Consider the following 17,097-nt stretch of genomic DNA (forward strand, 5'->3'; position numbering starts at 1 on the left):
TGCTGGACGTTCAGACCGCGTGAGACGACGCTTCATCCAGTCCCAAACATGCTCAATGGGGGACAGATCCGGAGATCTTGCTGGCCAGGGTAGTTGACTTACACCTTCTAGAGCACGTTGGGTGGCACGGGATACATGCGGACGTGCATTGTCCTGTTGGAACATCAAGTTCCCTTGCCGGTCTAGGAATGGTAGAACGATGGGCTCGATGACGGTTTGGATGTACCGTGCACTATTCAGTGTCCCCTCGACGATCACCAGTGGTGTACGGCCAGTGTAGGAGATCGCTCCCCACACCATGATGCCGGGTGTTGGCCCTGTGTGCCTCGGTCGTATGCAGTCCTGATTGTGGCGCTCACCTGCACGGCGCCAAACACGCATACGACCATCATTGGCACCAAGGCAGAAGCGACTCTCATCGCTGAAGACGACACGTCTCCATTCGTCCCTCCATTCACGCCTGTCGCGACACCACTGGAGGCGGGCTGCACGATGTTGGGGCGTGAGCGGAAGACGGCCTAACGGTGTGCTGGACCGTAGCCCAGCTTCATGGAGATGGTTGCGAATGGTCCTCGCCGATACCCCAGGAGCAACAGTGTCCCTAATTTGCTGGGAAGTGGCGGTGCGGTCCCCTACGGCACTGCGTAGGATCCTACGGTCTTGGCGTGCATTCGTGTGTCGCTGTGGTCCGGTCCCAGGTCGACGGGCACGTGCACCTTCCGCCGACCACTGGCGACAACATCGATGTACTGTGGAGACCTCACGCCCCACGTGTTGAGCAATTCGGCGGTACGTCCACCCGGCCTCCCGCATGCCCACTATACGCCCTCGCTCAAAGTCCGTCAACTGCACATACGGTTCACGTCCACGCTGTCGCGGCATGCTACCAGTGTTAAAGACTGCGATGGAGCTCCGTATGCCACGGCAAACTGGCTGACACTGACGGCGGCGGTGCACAAATGCTGCGCAGCTAGCGCCATTCGACGGCCAACACCGCAGTTCCTGGTGTGTCCACTGTGGCTTGCGTGTGATCATTGCTTGTACAGCCCTCTCGCAGTGTCCGGAGCAAGTATGGTGGGTCTGACACACCGGTGTCAATGTGTTCTTTTTTCCATTTCCAGGAGTGTAGATAATACTACATGTTGGATTTCTGTGTCTCTACACCAGTGCTCAACAACACGAACTACTGTGCAGTTCAAAGATTGGAGCTTAACTTCTACTAGTTGTATTTTAATTTTTATTGATTGCATGTTTTGATGGAGGATTGTTAAGTCTGTGAAATGAAATGCCCCATGTTACTCTATCCAATGGTTTGTTTCTCTTTGTGACACTGGTGTGTGTGATATTTGGAGTATTAAAATCTGCCTTGTGTTTCAGTATTTTTTTAAAGTGCTGAAGACGCTCTTCACACAGGGGAATCTGTTGTCTGGATTTATCATAAAAATGACTTACTTTTCCTACCCATGACTACACATATTTGACCATGTGTGGCCCGAGATCCACCCCTTATACTTTCATGAATCAGCTGTACCAATCTTCCCTTCCCAGTCCTGTTTAGGTGTAGGCTACACCTAGTGAAACCCCATCTGTTGGTAGTCCCGATGGGCACCAGAGAAACATGAGCAAAGTTAGCTGCCCCCAGAGCCATCCCTAACCCCACATTGATTCGCCACACAGCTCCAGCAAGGTGTGGTCGATCAGGACACTGGAACAGCTCAACAAAGTGTACATTGGTGCCATGAGTCAGGAAAGCTATCTTGTCCAGGTCACCACCTAAGTCATATGCCCCATTCCTGTCCAAACTGTTTCCCACCCCACCCACTATCACTACATTGTCCTCTTTTGTAAAGGCCTTACATAAAGACCGTAAGTCCTCTATCATATAACTTAGCCCTGCATTTGATTTGAAGATACTGGTGGCCTGGTACACTGCCCCTTAACTTTACTGTAACTGGGGGCTTACACCTCGCCCATGGCTACTACTGAGCATAGCAGCAGCACTTTCTTTTTCCTAACACTTTGTGCATTCCTAGGCTTCTTGGCCTCGGTTCAAGAGTGCTCCTCATTTCCTGCTTCTCATTCTACCTGAGGCTCTTCTTTACTTAACTCCGGCAGTCGTAGATACCTGTTTTTGGTGTCATTGATAAAACTGTCAGATCGCATTCTCTTTCTTCATATCATCCTACCAGCTGCCAGTTCCCAACCATCCTCCTCATCCGTATCTCCCTTGATCCTTATCAGTTCCTTCCTTGCTTCCTCGAACTGCCTGAAGGGCACAGATTCTCCTTTCCTGTTCCCCAAATCAAATCAAAATGTTCGTACTGCATACTCTGCAGCTCCACCAGAGAGCCTCTTCTGTTCTCCTAACATTCTCGCCCCCCCCCCCCCCCCCCCCCAGCAGTGAAAATATTTCCTACAAGATTGGCAACAAATCTCTCTACTGTACCCTATAACAGCTCCCACATTTCTGACTCATGGTCAGTCCTCATATCATCTTAGGGGCACTTGTGCCATGGTGTGGCTCTGTGGCAGTTTAAATATTGACCACAATAAAAAACTTCCTAGCCCTTCAGAATGCAGGACCAAAGCTCAGTATATAATGAGAGAGAAATAAAGGAGGTCATGGTGAGTGTTTTTGCACTTTCATAAACCATCCCTCTTGTCCCACACAAGTGTGGTGTTCAGCCTTTTATAAACACAGTCAGCCACGTAAAGCAGCTGTGCGGAAGCAGGAGTACCTCCAAACAACACTTTTAACAGAGTGTTTTGGAGTATAGATAGCCTGAAGTTAGTAATAATCCCAAAATAGGCCTATTGCTAATGTGAAACGTTCAGCAATTAACAATTATAGCAGCATTCTGGTACATTACCATTTTTTCATTATATCACTGCAAAAGACCTGGAGCCACTGCTCATGCAATATTGGAGCACTTTGCTATGGCTATTGCCAGTCGGGAGCCAGCATCCACACCACCACCAAGTGATCACAGAGAGGGATGTTTTTGACATAAAATCTAACAGTTTGAACTCATATAACTGCCCCCTTCTATTGTTGAAGCTGGATCCAGCGCTGTCAGGAGCTTGTAATACTGTACATTATGTTTGTAATTTACGTGACTTGAGAATGGGGGACAACATTTTACAATTTAAAGATTCAGTGAGGTTTCTGGACCTTATATTTGATGCAAAGCTACCATGGTTGGCACACCTCTGAGACCTGAAGGCGAGGCACTGAAGACCTTTAAGTGCTGTAACCATAAATCTTGGAAGGTAGACAGGATCTGCTTACTCCAATTTTATGAAACCTTTGTGTTATTCTGGTTAGATTTTGGGTACACAATATATACAGCAGTAAGACCTACTTACCTAAAGATCATTGATAGTATCCTCCATGAGGGTATCATGTTGGACTATCTCCATAGTTTGCTTATATATGGGGTGGTGGGAGAAGGATGGCATCACTCAGAATTCATTGGAGGTACTTCATTAATAATTTCCATGCAAATGCTAAATTGTACCTAAAGACAAAGTCAAGAAAATAGATACAGATATTCTTATCACCTCAAAGCTGTCTAGTTACTGTCTTGTGACACTGTTGTGAAACTGAATTAATGACTTAAAAGTTTAGCAGATGGTGACTATACATTGAAAAAACTGAATAATGATACAGTCAGTCAAATGGCCACGACGACACTCAAGGAATATTGGGAGGCAGTAACAAGTGCCTTCTTCTGGTTGATCTTGGCTTATTTGACATTGATGTTCATTGCATCTGTCCTTAACCTTGCATCACTTCTGGCCAGTACTTGAATTCCCACACTTTTTCAGAATTCTGAAAAGCTTGCTAATTTTGAGTGTGACAACACTTACATGAGGTAGGAAAACCATTGAAGTCAGATTTTTCATAGCACCTGGCTGCTCTCAATGTTTAATGTGCTTAGATCAGAGTGCATTGCATATCTGCTCCTTGAAAAACCCATTCTGAAAAAGAAAAATGCGCTTCAGAATCTCTGATTGAAGTGCTGTATTCTCAAAGTCTTCCATAAAAATGGTAGTCACAATGGCTGAAAAAGAACAACTCATAGCAACAGCATTAATTGTCCAAAATATTGGTTGTTGAATAAAAAGTAAATCAGGATGAGTATATGTTTAAATAAATGTATGAGATCATGTAAGAGCTTAGCTCATATGAATTGCACTGTTTCCAGTAAAGACAATTGTGTGAAAAGAGATATCACATTAAAACTCGGTAATATGTTATTAAATGTAGCTTGCAAATTTTAGAAGGCTTCATACATCAGTACAAGAATTTGTCTCAAACCACATGTGTTTTCCGTCCTCTGGCACAAGTACAGATGTTACTTGGTGTCATCAAAGATAATACCAATCTAACAAGGCTGTAAGTATGCAATATTCATTATCAGTGTGAAAAATTGAGGCTTGAATTTAAGCTGGGCAGTCACAATTTGCTCGAGCATGAATCTTATAATTTGTGGCTTGCAGTCAAGCTCCTCATATCACATAACATGGTGCTCTTTGTTTGTTTCTTCGAGAATAACCTCTGGATGCTAACTTCTCCTGTGATGACATTGCAGCTTCTCTCTTCCTCAAAATTACTACAATCTTCTAGCAAGGTGTCTGTATAAACTAGGTCACTGCAACAGCTCTGTACAGTCAAGTTAGCACTTGAATGTGACAAGTAATAGCGTCCTACAAATATTGTGCAGCAGCTACAGCTTCAGTGTTTCATCTCAGTACCATGTGAACACTTACATGTAATTTTTTTTTTCTAAGTTAGCAGTGAAGTTATTAAAACAGAGATATTGTTGAATTTGTCTGAAATAATGCAGATAGCCAGAAGCACATTGGCTTTTATTATAAAGTCTCTGTCTCACTGACACTTAAAATAAGATTTTATTTAATATTTTAAATCTTATACTGTGACATGCAAAACTGTATTGAAAAACCTGGCTGTATTTAGCATATTTTAGGCAATAGCAACTGTTAGAAAACGTATAGTATAATAATTGAATCTACATTAACGAAAATTTTAGACTTCCTAATCAAATGTAATGTGCAATACTTTGCTCTTGAATTAATATGTTCTTTTGTAAAATACTTCATGTATACTTTTATTTTTAAAAAAATGATTTTTTTAAGGAAAAATGAGTAAGGTTACACATACAGAACTTTTGAGATGCCAGCATGATTCTTTTATGCAAAAATATTTAATAATGAAGTATCCAGCTTGTCTTATATGCAGCAATCATAGTCGGGGATCTTTTATAATACAGTTTTCTATTTTGTATGATGTATTTTGAAGCAGTATGATTTACACAGAGTGGCCCTGCATTCACTACACTGGTAGCTTTTGTCTTTGCACTATACTTTTCCAGTCAACTTCTTGCCACTGAAAATTATTTCCTGTCGGGTGAGTCCTAAGGTACCAGGTTGTCATGCGATAGCTTGGCTCTCAGCAAGATTTCGTCAGATAATTGCCATAAACTGGAAGCGGGAAGTTGCTAGCCCTTTTCCCGTTAATTTTTTTTAATAATATGTAGTACTTTACTGTCACCATTAGAATCACATGGAAAATGAAGTTGTCATACCATTTCAAAGTGTAGTGTTCAGATGCAATGTAGGACAGCTTCTGCTCAGAAAAATCAATACCCTATTTGTTTTTGTTGTAATCCACCACACATGCTGACTTTCATTTCTCCCTAGCTTTCTTATCAGTAAAAGGGAGCATCTCATCAGTATGCTATGTGTTAATTGTGTTTACATTTCATTTATTCTTCCAACACAATGCTAAATATTACCTTGTAAAGGTAAACTAAAAGTTAAAGTTAGATATAGTGGGAATTAGTGAAGTTCGGTGGCAGGAGGAACAAGACTTTTGGTCAGGTGAATACAGGGTTATAAATACAAAATCAAATAGGGGTAATGCAGGAGTAGGTTTAATCATGAATAAAAAAATAGGAGTGCGGGTAAGCTACTACAAACAGCATAGTGAACGCATTATTGTGGCCAAGATAAGACACGAAGCCCACACCTACTACAGTAGTACAAGTTTATATGCCAACTAGCTCTGCAGATGATGAAGAAATTGATGAAATGTATGATGAGATAAAAGAAATTATTCAGGTAGTGAAGGGAGACGAAAATTTAATAGTCATGGGTAACTGGAATTTGACAGTAGGAAAAGGAAGAGGAGGAAATGTAGTAGGTGAATATGGATTAGGGCTAAGAAATGAAAGAGGAAGCCGTCTGGTAGAATTTTGCACAGAGCATAACTTAATCATAGCTAACACTTGGTTCAAGAATCATGAAAGAAGGTTGTGTACATGGAAGAACCCTGGAGATACTAAAAAGTTTCAGATAGGTTATATAATGGTAAGACAGAGATTTAGGAACCAGGTTTTAAATTGTAAGACATTCCCAGGGGCAGATGTGGACTCTGACCACAATCTATTAGTTATGAACTGTAGATTAAAACTGAAGAAACTGCAAAAAGGTGGGAATTTAAGGAGATGGGGCCTGGATAAACTGAAAGAACCAGAGGTTGTACAGAGTTTCAGGGAGAGCATAAAGGAACAATTGACAGGAGTGGGGGGAAGAAATACAGTAGAAGAAGAATGGGTAGCTTTGAGAAATGAAATAGTGAAGGCAGCAGAGGATCAAGAAGGTAACAAGACGAGGGCTAGTAGAAATCCTTGGGTAACAGAAGAGATAATGAATTTAATTGATGAAAGGAGAAAATACTAAAATGCAGTAAGTGAAGCAGGCAAAAAGGAATACAAACGTCTCAAAAATGAGATCGACAGGAAGTGCAAAATGGCTAAGCAGGGATGGCTAGAGGACAAATGTAAGGATGTAGAGACGTATCTCACTAGGGGTAAGAGATACTGCCTATAGGAAAATTAAAGAGACCTTTAGAGAAAAGAGAACCACTTGTATGAATATCAAGAGCTCAGATGGAAACCCAGTTCTAAGCAAAGAAGGGAAAGCACAAAGGTGGAAGGAGTATATAGAGGGTCTATACAGGGGCGATGTTCTTGAGGACAATATTATGGAAATGGAAGAGGATGTAGATGAAGATGAAATGGGAGATATGATACTGCGTGAAGAGTTTGACAGAGCACTGAAAGACCTAAGTCGAAAGAAGGCCCCGGGAGTAGACAACATTCCATTAGAACTACTGACAGCCTTGGGAGAGCCAGTCCTGATAAAACTCTACCATCTAGTGAGCAAGATGTATGAAACAGAAGAAATTCCCTCAGACTTCAAGAAGAATATAATAATTCCAATCCCAAAGAAAGCAGGTGTTGAAAGCTGTGAAAATTACTGAACTATCAGTTTAATAACTCACAGCTGCAAAATACTAATGCAAATTCTTTACAGACGAATGGAAAAACTGGTAGGCTTCGACCTCGGGGAAGATCAGTTTGGATTCCGTAGAAATGTTGGAACACGTGAGGCAATACTGACCCTACAACTTATCTTAGAAGAAAGATTAAGGATAGGCAAACATACATTTATAGCATTTGTAGACTTAGACAAAGCTGTTGACAATGTCGACTGGAATACTCTCTTTCAAATTCTGAAGGTGGCAGGGGTAAAATACAGGGAGCAAAAGGCTGTTTACAATTTGTACAGAAACCAGATGGCAGTTATAAGAGTTGAGGGACATGAAAGGGAAGAAGTGGTCGGGAAGGGAGTGAGACAGGTTTGTAGCCTATCCCCGATGTTATTCAATCTGTATATTGAGTAAGCAGTAAAGGAAACAAAAGAAAAGTTCAGAAGAAATAAAAACTTTGAGGTTTGCCGATGACATTGTAATTCTATCAGAAACAGCAAAGGACTTCGAAGAGCAGTTGAACGGATTGGACAGTGTCTTGAAAGGAGGCTATAAGATGAACATAATGGAATGTAGGCGAATTAAGTCGGGTGATGCTGAGGGAATTAGATTAGGAAATGAGACACTTAAAGTAGTAAAGGAGTTTTGCTATTTGGGGAGCAAAATAACTGATGATGGTCGAAATGGAGAGGATATAAAATGTAGACTGGCAATGGCAAGGAAAGCGTTTCTGAAGAAGGGAAATTTGTTAACATCAAGTATTGATTTACGTGTTAGGAAGGCATTTCTGAAAGTATTTGTATGGAGTGTAGCCATGTATGGAAGTGAAACGTGGACGATAAATAGTTTAGGCAAGAAGAGAATAGAAGCTTTCGAAATGTGGTGCTACAGAAGAATGCTGAAGATTAGATGGGTAGATCACATAATTAATGATGAAGTATTGAATAGAATCGAGGAGAAGAGGAGTTTGTGGCACAACTTGACTAGAAGAAGGGTTCGGTTGGTAGGACATGTTCTGAGGCATCAAGGAATCACCAATTTAGCACTGGAGGGCAGCGTGGAGGGTAAAAATCGTAGAGGGAGACCAAGAGAAGAGTACACTAAACAGATTGAGAAGGATGTACCGTATTTACTTGAATATAAGCCGCACTCGAATCTAAGCCGCACCTGAAAAATGAGACTCGAAATCAAGGAAAAAAAATTTTCCCGAATCTAAGCCGCACCTGGAATTTGAGACTCGAGATTCAAGGGGAGAGAAAAGTTTTAGGCCACACCTCCAAATCGAAACAAAGTTGGTCCATTGTAATATGAGACACAATTTAGGTCGAATGAATGACTATACAGCTACAGTAGTTTGATTTGAGTCGTAAGCTTTACCAGGTAGCCATTGCTATGCGTCAGGTGCTCCGTCCGTATTTATACGGGTACCCTTCCTTTTTCACTTTGCTTAATCTGGTTTGAATTGATTGCTTATTTTTCTTTGATCTGATAAGTGCCGTTCTCTTTGTTCTAGGTGTTTACGTCACTCTAAGCTGAAAATGCATTACTGTACTGTGTCATGCATTGTTTGTTGCATTCTGATAATGAGTTTTTACAGCCTGTCGCCGCTTGTGGCATGGCTTGTTTTTGTGCACATTACCGCTGCTTACAATTTAAAAAAAAGAGAGAGAGGAATCGTCTCATTAGCGAAACAATGGCAAGATACTGCTATTTGTTGTTACTTACACTGCTGCTTTCTTTGATAATGATCAACAAGAACCAAATAATAGACTGCGTATGATAGATGATGTTCTGAACGAGAGTTCAGCAAAAAATTTTCTCCGTTTCAAAAACTTTGCAACGCCTCTTTAGTAAATTACATTCTGCACAGAAATAAGTCATCTTAGATTTAAAAATCTAGTCAATTGTCGTGCTTCATTTCTGACTGTATCACTATTAGGCATAAGAATAATACGAATATAAACATGACATGATATGTATATTCTTTCGCGTTTGCTGTTGTCTCACTCTAGTTTCGTAGTTTATTAGGCAGACAGGAATTAAATGAGATAGCAGCAAACACGAAAGAATACATGGCAAAATATTTATATTCGTATTATACTTATAGTGAAGAGAATACTTCATGTGATTCACAATTCATAAAAGTTCATATTAGCAACCATCTCTTCTCATAGGTAGGAAAAAATTCAGTACGTCGAGTTGGCCATATTGACAAACATCCCAAACAGTTTTGCCAGTCGGATTTTTGTAGTACATTGAAATGAAATGCTGCTACATTCGAAGATTAGCAATACGGAATTTGTATTTACTTCGTTGGCTAATGTACGAAAATGCAGTGGTCGAAAATTGAGGCGGAGAAAAAAGCTCATCTTCCACCTTTTTTTAAAAATTTATTTACTGACGCAGAGGTTTTGGCGCCAGTATTTATCTTTGTGCCTGCAAAGCATGCCTGTGTAGCGCTACATATATTCGACGTGAGAAGTTAGTTGTGACGGCACCTACCAGCATTATTCAGAACTTCCGCTTACTTCGCACTCGATTCTAAGCTGCAGGCAATTTTTTGGATTACAAAAACCGGAAAAAAAAATGCGGCTTAGATTCGAGTAAATACGGTAGGCTGCAGTAGGTACTGGGAGATTCGAACATAAAACATTGGCAAACAATCTAAACAAGAACCCTAAAAAGTTTTGGTCATATGTAAAATCGGTAAGCGGATCTAAATCCCCTATTCAGTCACTCGTTGACCACGATGGCACCGAAACAGAGGACGACCGAAGAAAGGCAGAAATACTGAATTCAGTGTTCCGAAACTGTTTCACTGCGGAAAATCGTAACACATTGACAATGTACATGCAGGAGAAAGGGAACTCCTGCTTTATTACTTCCTTGTGCTCTGTTGGGCATACTGAATTGTTTTTTCCTTCATGTTGTCCATCATAGAATCTGCAAGGAAGTATGAAGCGTAGAATCTGCAAGAAAGTGTGAAGAAGAAGAACAAAAAACACTCTTGATATGCATCATTTTAATATAAACTTGCGTTCGATTGTACAGATTCTCATGAAAATACAGCAGTATCAGTAACATGATCAGTATTAGTTCAACTTTCCGTGTAGTGAGCATGGTGTGAAATTCTTGCCCTCATCCGTGGTTTTCCTTGCTCATCAACCTTGATATCCAAAGAAATAACATCACTAATTACCCTTGAAGTTTCTTGACGATAGCTTTCCTCTTTTGATTCTACTGGAAAAAGTCTTTGAAATTAAAACCCCTTTGGAATTACCTACTGAAAGGACTTTAAACTGAAAAATGAATTAAAACTGAATATTTCACTCCAAATATTTCTTACTGGAACTCATGGATATTCCTCCTTGAACATATTACATGCCATCCTCAGTTATCTGCAACATCATCTTCTGAAAAATTAGTGTCAGTATAGGCAAAGTTGGAAGATAACACATGTTCAGTTTTATCTTTGGTCATATTGTCTCTTGACATGTTGATGCTGTTAACTAGGTATGGCTGAAACATGCCATTGCAAAGCCACACAAAAAGAAAGAAATATACACACCCCTACAGCATGCTTGGACCATCTAGTAAGCTACTGAGACATCCAGTTGTGTGCGGACCTTAAAAACATGTGCAGTATCAAAGGGAAACACTGAAAAATGCATCGGAAAAAATACAGGTGGCAGACTTTCAGGTGGTCCTATCATGCCCGTATTTTTACAGATATCAACTCCAAAGTATTAACTATATTTGCAATTAGTATGTCACACACATGCAAGGGTCAACCGCACAGCTTTGTAACTGAGACAGGTGCTGAAATACGGATGCGTTACTTGCCCTCTATCAGCAAGTCTAAATCTGATATGACTTAGACGTTTGATTCTCTTTCTGTATTAGTCTTTTGTTATATTCACATTTGTTGTTTATTAATACTGTTAATAATAGTAGTTACTTCCCTTGTAGAGTAAGTTTGTGATTATTGTAGTCAGGTTTTTAACATCTTCTTATTGTAGTAGCGGAACTTAGAAAAAGTAAAATTTTACCATGAGTGAGAAGTGTGGGCTTTGCCATAGGTTCGTGAGTAGTGGATTGCGGTGTGAGACTTGTTCGAAGTATTTTCACTGGGGGGAATGCAGTGGGGAAGCCAGTGGGCATTCTGGTGAGATCCTCTCCTGGAACTGCAGGTTATGTAGCAAGAGTAAATTGATAGAGGAGCAGGAGCGTAAGATCTGTGCCCTTCAGGTGCAGTTGAAAAACGCACAGGAGGAGCTAGATAGGATGAGGAGGGAGAAGGGGGTTAGGGAATGGGAGCTGGCTGTTGGCAAGAGATCTGCTAGGAGAAGAAGATTTTCAGATAGTTTTACTATTGGTGTTTACAATAGATATGACCAACTGTCAGAGTCTAGTGGAGAGGAATCTCTAGTAGCTGTAGATGTAGGAAATATGCAGCAGACCTCAGTAGTTACTGTGCCTAGAACAGTTGCAAAGTCGAAGAGGAAGAAGAAGGTTCTGCTGTTAGGTAGTTCTCATGGCAGAGGTGTAGGCCAGCAGTTGCAGGAAGTGCTGGGGAGTGAGTACCAGGTCACCAGCATTGTGAAGCCTAATGCAGGGTTGGCTCAGGTGACTGTTAACATAGGGGGGTTATGTAGGGATTTTACTAAAGAGGATCAGGTAGTGATTGTGAGTGGGGCTGGTAATAGTATTGGTAGGGATGGGGAGTATAACATAGATGGTGACCTGGAAAAGATACCCACTCAGACTGGCAACACGAATGTGCATTTTGTGGAACTGTTTCAGCGTCACGATCGGCCTCATCTGAATACAGCCATCAGGCGTAACAACATGAGACTTGGGGGTGCGCTGATGACAGAAAGCATGGGTCACATTTCAGTGGTGTCGGTGGAGTCTTATCAGCAGGACGGGTTTCACTAGACACGGCCTGCACCTCAACAGGTATGAGAAGGGGAGGTTGACAAAGCTTATAGGTGACAGCATAGGTGGGGTTGGTGGGATCACTCATGGGAAAATTCCTGCAGTAGTGGGTGTTAGAGCTGCACCTTTTTTAGATTGAAGTCAGCTGATAGGTATTCCTGCTTAAGGGAAGTCTCTCTAACAAGGGAATCACGTTTGACAAAGCTTAGGTATCTGAGTAATGAGGGAATTAGTATATTTCATCAAAATATACAAGGTATTAGAGATAAAGTTAGTGAACTGCTTACAGATGTTGACTCTGAAATTATTGGTATATCTGAACACTTTTTAAATAAGGAGATAATTCAGAGGCTTCCTTTACCAGGATACAGGTTGGCTGGCTGCTTTTCGAGGAGCTCTTTGCGGTGTGGGGGGTAGCCATGTATGTGAAAAACGGCATCGCATTTGAGTCAATTGATGTTTCAAAGTACTGCACTGAAAAGGTGTTTGAATGTTGTGCAGATGTTGTTAAATTTAACGGAGCTTAACTTGTAACTGTTGTTATTCATAGATCCCCAGACTCCGATTTCACAACATTTCTGCTAAAGCTAGAGGAGGTTCTTGGTTCACTTTATAGGAAATACAAAAAATTAGTTATATGTGGTGACTTCAATATTAATTGTATAAGTGATTGTGCAAGGAAGAGGATGCTGGTAGACCTCTTTAATTCATATAATCTTATGCAAACCGTATTCTTTCCAACGAGAGTGCAAGGGAACAGTAGAACAACCATAGACAACATTTTTGTTCATTCCTCATTACTAGAAGGGAATTCTGTTAGCAAAAAGGTGAATGGCCTTTCAGATCATGATGCGCAAATTTTAACTTTAAAAGATTTTTATGCTGCAACACGTGTTAAATATAGTCATCAGCTGTTCAGGAAAGCTGATCCAGTTGCTGTAGAGACCTTTGTAAACCTTATAAAGGAACAAGAGTGGCAAGATGTTTATAGCGCTGATACAGTATATGATAAATATAATGCTTTTCTCAAGACTTTTCTCATGCTCTTTGAAAGTTGCTTTCCGTTAGAACGTTTAAAACAGGGTACTAGCACAAACAGGCAGCCTGGGTGGCTGACTAGAGGGATAAGAATATCTTGTAGAACAAAGTGGCAATTATATCAAAACGTTAGAAACAGTCAAAATCTAAATGCAGCAGCTCATTACAAACAATATTGTAAGGTGCTTAAAAATGTTATTAGGAAGGCAAAAAGTATGTGGTATGCAGATAGAATAGCTAAGTCTCAGGATAAAATTAAAACCATATGGTCAGTCGTAAAGGAAGTTGCTGGTCTGCAGAGACAGGTCGAGGATATAGAATCAGTGCGTAGTGGGAATGTCCGTGTTACTGATAAGTCGCATATATGTACAGTATTTAATAATCACTTTCTGAATATAGCAGGTGAACTAAATAGAAACCTAGTCCCGACAGGGAATCATATAGCGCTCTTAGAAAAAAGTGTTCCGAGACTGTTACCTGAAATGCTCCTCCATGATACTGACAAGAGGGAGATTGAGTTAATAATTAAATCACTAAAGACCAAGAACTCTCATGGATATGACGGGGTATCTAGCAGAATACTGAAGTATTGTTCTATGTATGTTAGCCCAGTTCTCAGCCATATCTGTAACTTTTCCTTTAGGAGTGGTCGGTTTCCTGAACGATTAAAGTACTCGGTAGTGAAGCCACTTTATAAAAAGGGAGACATTGATAATGTTGACAATTTTCGACCTATTTCTATGCCATCGGTGTTTGCTAAAGTTATCGAGAAGGTTGTATATATACAAGGTTACTGGAGCATTTAAATTCACATAATTTGCTGTCAAATGTTCAGTTTGGTTTTAGAAATGGTTTAACAACTGAAAATGCTATATTCTCTTTTCTCTGTGAGGTTTTGGACGGATTAAATAAAAGGTTGCGAATGGTAGGTGTTTTCTTTGATTTAACGAAGGCTTTTGACTGTGTTGACCACAAAATATTACTGCAGAAGTTGGACCATTATGGAGTAAGGGGAGTAGCTTACAATTGGTTCGCCTCTTACTTTAAGAACAGAAAGCAGAGGGTAATTCTCCGCAATATTGAGAGTGGTAGTGATGTTCAGTCCCAATGGGGCACTGTTAAGTGGGGCGTTCCCCAAGGGTCGGTGCTGGGGCCACTGCTGTTTCTTATTTATATAAATGATATGCCTTCTAGTATTACAGGTGGTTCAAAAATATTTCTGTTTGCTGATGACACCAGCTTGATAGTGAAGGATCTTGTGTGTAATATTGAAACAGTAACAAATAATGTAGTTGATGAAATAAGTTCGTGGCTTTTGGAAAATAATTTGATGCTAAATCACAGTAAGACTCAGTTTTTACAGTTTCTAACTCACAATTCAACAAGAACCGATATTTTGATCAGACAGAATGGGCATATTATAAGCGAGACGGAACAGTTCAAATTCCTAGGCGTTCGGATGGATGGTGGGCTGTAGTGGAAGGCCCATGTCCAGGATCTTGTTCAGAAGCTAAATGCTGCTTTATTTACCATTAGAACAGTATCTGAAATAAGTGACACTTCAACACGAAAAGTAGTCTACTTCGCATATTTTCATACGCTTAGGTCATATGGTATTATTTTTTGGGGTAATTCTTCTGATTCAAAAAGGGTATTTTTGGCTCAAAAACGGGCTGTTCGAGCTATATGTGGTGTAAGTTCGAGAACCTCTTGTCGACCCCCATTCAAAAATCTGGGAATTCTGACATTGCCCTCACAGTATATATTTTCTTTAATGTCGTTTGTTGTTAGCAATATTACCCTATTCCCAAGAGTTAGCAGCTTTCACTCAGTTAATACTAGGCAGAAATCAAATCTGCACGTGGAATGCACTTCCTTGACTCTTGTGCAGAAAGGAGTACAGTATTCTGCTGCATCCATTTTCAATAAGCTACCACAAGAACTCAAAAATCTTAGCCGTAGCCCAAACTCTTTTAAGTCTAAACTGAAGAGTTTCCTCATGGCTCACTCCTTCTATTCTGTCGAGGAGCTCCTGGAAGAGCTAAAAAATTAAGCAAATTCCAGTGTTACATTGTTGATTGTCTTCATTTAAACTTACGACTTGTCACCTGAATATGTTTTTTTTTTATATTTCATTTTATCTGTTTCTAATATCGTGTTATAATTTCATGTATTGACTCGTTCCATGACCATGGAGACTTCTCCTTAATTTGGTCCCATGGAACAATAAATAAATAAATAAATAAAAAATAAAAAAATTTATTAAGTATTTATCAAACAATGGAAAATCCAGGATGGAATGTAACAATACCAGAGAAGGAAAGTTGCTACTCACCATATAGTGGAGATGCTGAGTCGCAATGGGCACAACAAAAAGATTCACAAAATTATAGCTTTCGGCCATTAAGGCTTTTGTCAGCAGTAGACAAGCGCGCGCGCCCTCTCTCTCTCTCTCTCTCTCTCTCTCTCTCTCTCTCTCTCTCTCTCTCTCACACACACACACACACACACACACATCTGCAGTCTCGGAGAGCTGAAACCAGTATTTATTGTTTATTAGTAAGTCTGTGGCAAATCAATCTTTGCTTTTAGGCCACCTAGTGTCTCTTTCAATAACAGAGTTTAGGATATCTTTTTCTTCATTTATATGTCTTTCCCTTATTGTATTGCTTTTTGTGTGTGGCTCTTCTTTGACTGAAAATATGCTCAAAATTTTAAAGTACAGGTTTTCAGCATCTGTGTCACGGTGTCATTTTACAGTCCTTTCATTTTGTGTCTGTTAACCTTGTTCCAGTTGCTTTTGCTGTTTAGTGTTTACATTCAGTTACGTATTTGATTTATGATTTTAAGTAATTGTTGTTGTAAAATATGCCATGGTTTTATTATTTGTATAAATATATTTTTGATAATTTTCTTTTCATAATCACCTGTGTTGGACTGTTTTATATAAAATATTTTGACTACAAGTACTGTATTTGTGTGGCATTGCCTCTGTCACAAGTAAATAAATGGCTTTGCATACATGATCTAATTTGCTATTTGTTAATGCTTGTTGTAGGGGAGGACATTCACCATCCTATATTTATCGCCTCCTCAGTGAACTTTATCATCAAGATGACAATGAAAAATGAGATTGGGTAGAAAAGAGATTTTTTGAATTTTTTTTTTGTACTGTGATAATTTTGCATATTTCTTTTTGTAAATAAAAAGCTTTTCAGTTATTTACTGTAACAATTATGAGTATATGCTCAACATTGACATTTTCATATGTATACTAAAATATCACATTTCCCATTCCTCATAAATACCTTGTGTGCCAGTCATTTGACATTTTGCTACAGCATTGTGCATTTATCCTGCATTTCAGGTGAGTAAAATGTGCACATTTTGAGAATTACATTTGTGTATTTGGAAAAAGGGGGGATAAAGACAGAATTGAAAACATCCTATCTGACTTGCTGGGAGGACTCCCTGAAGAGATTTGGAAGCTACAGGGAAGTAATAAAACATCTCTGCTTTTTATGTGAGAGGCCATATTAGAGGCTATTGGAATTTACGCAGCTGAATAAGTATTAAGGAGAAAAAAGGACATTTTACTAATAACTATATTTGCACATTCACGAACAAAAAAATTTACAGCGAACACAACAGAATAATTAGCGCCCACAGAGAGTGTTAGACAATGTCAAAGAGGTCTGTTTTACACAGTGCACTTTGCGCCGTCACACACGAAATATATTGTTCACACAATTCCAACACCCCTC

The 17,097-nt window shown here is 39.9% G+C and overlaps 1 protein-coding gene across 1 annotated transcript in view; it reads left to right on the forward strand.

Moving 5' to 3' along the window:
- LOC126188986 (translation initiation factor eIF-2B subunit beta) overlaps positions 1-16,554 on the forward strand; it is a 73,973-nt gene extending 57,419 nt beyond the window's left edge. Inside the window, exon 8 of the mRNA XM_049930778.1 lies at positions 16,392-16,554. Within this exon, the coding sequence (XP_049786735.1) occupies positions 16,392-16,464 (73 nt within the window). The 3' untranslated portion in view covers positions 16,465-16,554. The remainder of the gene's footprint in view (positions 1-16,391) is intronic.
- The last annotated feature ends 543 nt before the right edge of the window (positions 16,555-17,097 follow it).

The sequence above is a fragment of the Schistocerca cancellata genome, chromosome 5, assembly GCF_023864275.1.
Source record: "Schistocerca cancellata isolate TAMUIC-IGC-003103 chromosome 5, iqSchCanc2.1, whole genome shotgun sequence".
Classification (NCBI taxonomy): domain Eukaryota; kingdom Metazoa; phylum Arthropoda; class Insecta; order Orthoptera; family Acrididae; genus Schistocerca; species Schistocerca cancellata.